The sequence below is a fragment of the Corylus avellana genome, chromosome ca6 (genome assembly GCF_901000735.1).
Source record: "Corylus avellana chromosome ca6, CavTom2PMs-1.0".
In the NCBI taxonomy this organism is placed as follows: domain Eukaryota; kingdom Viridiplantae; phylum Streptophyta; class Magnoliopsida; order Fagales; family Betulaceae; genus Corylus; species Corylus avellana.
Window position 1 is genome coordinate 9,057,292 of NC_081546.1, and position 5,982 is coordinate 9,063,273.

Sequence of the window (5,982 nt, forward strand, 5' to 3'; positions counted from 1 at the left end):
GCTAAGGCGGTTACGATTAGCAGTTATTGCCAATAACCGCTAACCGTAACTGCCTTGACACCCCTACTAGGATGTGTAATACCCCTGGCTGTATTTGTGATATTATTGAGAGGGAACTATAAATCCCCTCATTTTGATTACTTCTGGAATGAGATTTCGTCAAGGTTTTTTTTTAAAAAAAAAAAAAAATTATAACCTACGCTCACTTTAAAAAAAATAAATAAATAAAAGTCAACATACTCTCCTCAAACTACCACCCAATTGACAATGTTCTCCTTAAACTTTCAATTGTGAGTACGGGTGGGCAAAAACCCACCCAACTAGCAAACCCGCCCCAATCCATTGCGACTTGCCCGGATTTAGTGATTTTTTTTGTTGAAACAGGTTGGATTTCGTTCAAACTGTGTGGGGCGTTTGGGGGTTTCGGCTAGAATAAATTTTGGGCCGTGGGTACCCGGCGCGCTAATAACCCCAAAAGGAAAAAAAAAACCCTACTTTTCTAGTTCTAGGTTCTCTCTCACGCCTCCCTCCCTCTCTCTCTCTCTCTCTCTATCTCTCTCTAGAAAAAAAAAAAAAAAAACAAAACAAAACAAAACAAAAAACTCAAATCCTAAGGTACGTACTAGAATCGTGTCAGGTCAAACTCATCAATCATAACCCTCTAATTTTGTATTGAGTTCGTGGATTATGTTAAAAATTGTCTGTTATTATGTTGTGTATTGGGTTCAAATCATATCAAAATATGAATATAAGATTATATAAGTCAATTATAATCCGACTTCTTAAATTAAACGGGTCAAACTATTAAATCCTAATCCTTTGATTTCATACCGAATTCACGAGTCTTGTCAAAAATTATCAGCACTAATCTCATGGTCTTGCGTTGAACTCTACATTAAAACTATTCGTGTGGCTAATAAACCTCTTAGGCTCCGTTTACTTTGACGTAAAATGGTTTTCGTTGGAAAACATTTTCAAGGAAGTCATTTTTCTTAAAAATGTTTTCTGCAGAAAATATGTTACGGTGTTTACCGCGAGCACGAAAAATCAAAACTTTTTTAGGTATATTTTTTTTCATTAAATCATATTAAACTCTAAATTATGAAAATGTCCTTACCAAGTCTTAGAGGTGTTTGAACCGAGTTCCACAAGGACTGCACTGCGACTCACCTGGGACCTGGCCGGACCCCACCTATACCCTATCAGGACCTCGTCGGGATCAGCCTGAGACCCTGGCAAGACCCGCCCAAGATCCAATAGGGACATTTTCGTAATTTAGTGTTTATTATGATTTTGCGTACACACCAAACACCGGAAAATGTTTTCTGCTGAAAATGTTTTTTGACGGCCGGGACCCGCCTAATTTTCCATACATGCCAAACAGCGGAAAATGTTTTCCAAGAAATCATTTTCAAGGAAAATGTTTTCCGCCGAAAATATTTTTCGACGAGTCTTGGGCGAGTCCCAACGGGGTCCTGGGCAAGTCCCAATCAAGTCTCAGGCAGCTCCCAGGCAAGTCCCGGTCAGGTCTCGAGCAGGTCCCAGACGAGTCCCAGTCGGGTCCTGGGTAGCTCCAGGCAGGCCCCGTTCAAGTTCCAACGGGGTCTCGGTCAAGTGCCGGGTAGGTCCCGGACAAGTCCAATTGGGTTCCGGCAGGGTCCCGGGCAAAATAAGGCTAATAATTTTCAAGGTATGCTCTACTACTAAAGCAATAGCATGAGACTACTCCTTCTCCCTCCCCCGCTCTCGTGCCGATATGTTAGAAAAAAAAAAAAAACAAAACAAAAAATAAAAAGAAGACTACCCCTTGCTCTTTTCTTTATTGTTGGATGGGGAGGAATAAGGCTAGAGTATTACTTGCGTGGCAGTTGTCATCTCTAAAAGAAAAAGGAAAAACAAATATCATATCTGATTTGAGATAACTTAATTTATGATCCATTTATGGATAAGGCAGTTGAGTTTGTATGGTTCAAATGCGAACACGATCCAAGCACGATTTGCTGTCAAGATGATTGGTTTTCTGAAGCACCAAGTAGTCCCTATATTTGATTCCACGATATGCAGAGCCATAGCTTTCACAATCCACCAACTCCGGCGCAGGGCTTACGACAGTATCCAGCGGTGGCCCGTACGCTGTTCCCAACGAAATTCTTGTCTCTTTGTTGTCCACCACCGCTCGGTGCACCACGCTCTTGTACTTCCCGTTGGTCAATATCTGCATATGTATATATATATATATTTTTCTCATCAATGCCCAAATTATATATTAATTGAAGCCCGTAAATGCATGGTGTATATATATATACCTCCATGTGATCTCCCATGTTGACAAGAAAAGAGTTGGGCGGGGGATCGTTGACGGGAACCCACTTCCCATTGTGCATCACTTGAAGGCCGGAAAGCTCATTCTGCATAAGAAGGGTCAAGATGCCGTGGTCTGTGTGAGGGGGCAGACCGATTGCAACCTCCGGCTCCGGGCACGGCGGGTACAGATTCACGACCAGCAGTTGAGACCCCACCTCTAAATCATATGTTTCCTCTATGTACCTTTCTTCCAATCCCAAGCTTTCTGATATTCCTCTCACCAATTCACTCGCCACTTCTCTGCTTCGCTTGCTAAATTCTCGTACGGTTTCACTGGAAGCATAAAACATTAAGATTGATATGAAATATTGGTGTTACTATGCACTCAAACCAAGTGGCATTAAATCACTTTTTCTTTTTTTTTTCACTCTATTCGAAAAAAAAAAGGTAGGAGGGAGTGACTAATTGTTACTATTCTACTAGAGCATTACCATGATATCCGAAAATTGTCTAAGGAGGTGCCTAGACGGCGAAGAACAACAAGTATTCTCTCAAGACCAATTAAATCATAACCTAATGCAACTTCATCAAGACATCAGTAGACTTGAAATAGCTAAAAAGAGTGTAATTTTCATTTTAAGATTTGAATTCACTCCTTAATACAACTAATTAAGCCATATTCTGATTCAGTCCCATTAAAATATATGTGAAACCCAATATTGATATGGAATATTGGTGGTGCATGTAGTTTGTGATGATCTTATCAGTCATTGCTTCCTAATTTATCCATGGAAGTTTTGGGTCATTTTTCTTTTTGGAGCTATGTCAGTTGACACTTACTAAAACGTGGACAGCGAGAAAGCAATTTGATACCCGCCTTGCCGGACCATAGGGAAGAGGATCGACGTTGCCAACGAAAAGGAAACATGAATCAGTTGAGGATATAATATCTTTCTTCTTCCTTTTATAATTAACAATTCAAATAATAAATATAAGAAATATTTTATATGGTTTACATATCTTAACAAGTAAATAGACTTAATGAGTTTTAGAAAAACTCTATACTTAATTTGGATCATTTATTTTCTATTAACAATAAAAAATTAATTAATTAATTCATATATTAATTTTTTTTTTTTAAAAAAAAAAAAAAAACAACAACAACATCAAGAGGAGTAGCTTCCACCAAGTGTAACCCGGAATAGAATTCTTTTCATTTCAAATGAAATTGAGAGTTTCCATTTAGTTTAACATAAGAGGTAATATTGTCTTAACAATAAAGTTTAAAAATAAAATTTATAATATTACCCCTTCCATGTAAGCCATAGAAGTGATTGTTGGGTTGGTCAAACCGAACCCAAGCGACCAATAATATATAGTGACCAAACTAGCCTGTTTGGTCTTGGTCGTTGGACCACCACGTACAACATGTGGTGCAAGCTAGCTACCATTATTCTCTCTTTTGTGGGCTGTCACATTTTGGGTCATTAACTTAATATATATATATATATATATATATATCGAAGCAAACATTCAAGTTGAGCCAATTCAACATATAGAATCCCAAAAGATGCATCCAAGTTGAGCCGATTCACATGTACACAAAGAAATTTAACATACGTGTATGTTGTAAAGAACGTGCCTTGCTAATGCTTGCTGTGAAATCTTAATATTCTAAGAAAAGAGTAAGAGCTAGGGTTCTCGCTTAATTTCTACCTTAATTAGCTTAGCTCGCTGCTTTGCCCAAAAGACTACTGAAACAGTACCAGTCTATCAGTGTTGCCTCATGTCTTCGAGTTCTAAAACGAAAACCATGTCAATTTAGCAAGGTTTGGGTGGATGCTTTTGGCACATTGCACCCGGGGTTCGCAAAGTCACAATTGTGTTGGATCAGTCCTTCAACCATCTATTGTGAAAAAAGCTAAACTTTTTTTATACCATTCAAAATAGCACATCATAAGACATATTCTAAAAGTTGCACGTTCAACTTGAACTCATCACTCTGGCTCTAATACCATTTGCTAGAGTGAGAGTTGCCATTCCTACTAAGATCAATTGGTGTTAAGAGAAAGAAACTCAAGTTTTTTATGAACCTCGACATCGCACCAAGTGGTCCTGTTTTTGAAGTGGTCGCAGGAAGAGATAGGCTTCGGCTTCTCTCACTGGACAACAACTAATTTTTAAATAAGATGATCAAAGGTCTGATTCAACGTGTAGCACGTTGTATCCCGAAGTCACAAACTTGATATTAGAAGGAGGTAATTAATGATATGTTCTATTTTAGTTTTCTGCGTTTTCGTTAAACTATTTTATTAGTATTGCCTAAAAGTAAAAGGTGCAGGTTGCATGAAAGGCTTCCCGTTGAATATAGTTTGGGACTCAAAAATATAAGATACCTGAAACCAGCAGGTTTGTGAGGAGCACGGAAGTTGGGATGAACCCACACCTTTAGATAGTCCCTCCAGAAAAATGATGTGTCAATATTTGTGTTGAAGCTTGTTCCATAGCTTATGGGATCAAATAATTGCTTTCCTGAAAACTCTTTCTTTTCCTCCTCGGTTAGGTTAAAGAAACTTTGGCATCCTTTCAACATCTCATCTCTTAGCGTCTCTGGCACACCATGATTTATTATCTTGAACACATGAAATAATTAGATATATAATAAACACCTTAAGAATCAATAAATTATTAAAAAAAAAATCCTTCAAGAGATTACCATAAAGAAACCCCAGTCGCGGCATGCATTGCCAATGTCTTGGATGACTTTGGACCGTTGATCGGGAGTACCAAAGGTCAGCAAGGAAACATCTATGGTTGGGATCGTCTCTGCTTCCGAGGAAATGCAATTACTGGAGCTTTTATCAAACACATACTTGGGTGGAACAGAAGTGAGACAACCGGATTCTACTTGTGATTTGATGCTAAACATGTTGGTTTTTCGTGGGTGAGAGATCGAGCTTGTAAGTGCAATATTAGGTTAATCTTGACTGGGTTAGCATTTGGTACTGTTCTTATAAAGAAGTGGAAAGAAGCATAGGGGGACCTGTTAGAGGGTATAGATAGGGAAACTCTAGCCACGAATCGTTTAGGGTACACGAGCATGTGGCATAGAATAGACACACTCAAATTTCTAGAAAAATGTGACATTTTTTTAAAGAGATATATTAGAGTGGTCACCAACCTATAGTTGTCTTTGTGTACGTGCCCACAAATATTTATACTAGACAGGTAGACAACCAATGAGAAAGTGACCGGAGATGAATTAGGCGTTTCTTTTCACTAGTATAGTCCTTAGGGATGACATTTTTTAAGAGATATATTAGGGTGGTCACCCGCCGATAGTTGTCTTTGAGTACACGCCCACAATTATTTATATCAGATAGGTAGATACAACCAATGAGAGAGTGACCGGAGACAAATTAGGCGTTTCTTTTCACTATTATAGTCCTTAGGGATAAGAATCTCAGTCAATTACTGTAAAAATTGATAATTAGAAATTTGAGCACGTAATATGAGATTTTTTCTAGACTTATTTGTCCCTATAGGTCCTTCAGCAAACGGTGCCATAAAGAAGTGAAAATTAAGAAGCATGTGGTGGGGGAGGGGGAGAGGGTATAGAGAAAATCAAGCCACGAATCGCTTCGGGTACACGAGCATGTGGCATAGAATAGACACACT

General features: G+C 38.6%; 1 protein-coding gene across 1 annotated transcript; it reads right to left on the bottom strand.

The window, feature by feature from the left end:
* Positions 1-1,789: 1,789 nt before the first annotated feature.
* On the bottom strand, positions 1,790-5,269 carry LOC132184883 (2-oxoglutarate-dependent dioxygenase 19-like). The gene is made up of 4 exons (XM_059598668.1): positions 5,021-5,269; positions 4,701-4,936; positions 2,307-2,637; positions 1,790-2,215 (listed from the first exon to the last, which is right to left on the bottom strand). The coding sequence occupies exons 1-4, from the start codon at positions 5,231-5,233 to the stop codon at positions 1,970-1,972; spliced, it is 1,026 nt and encodes a 341-aa protein (XP_059454651.1). The 5' UTR covers positions 5,234-5,269; the 3' UTR covers positions 1,790-1,969.
* Between the last annotated feature and the right edge of the window lie 713 nt (positions 5,270-5,982).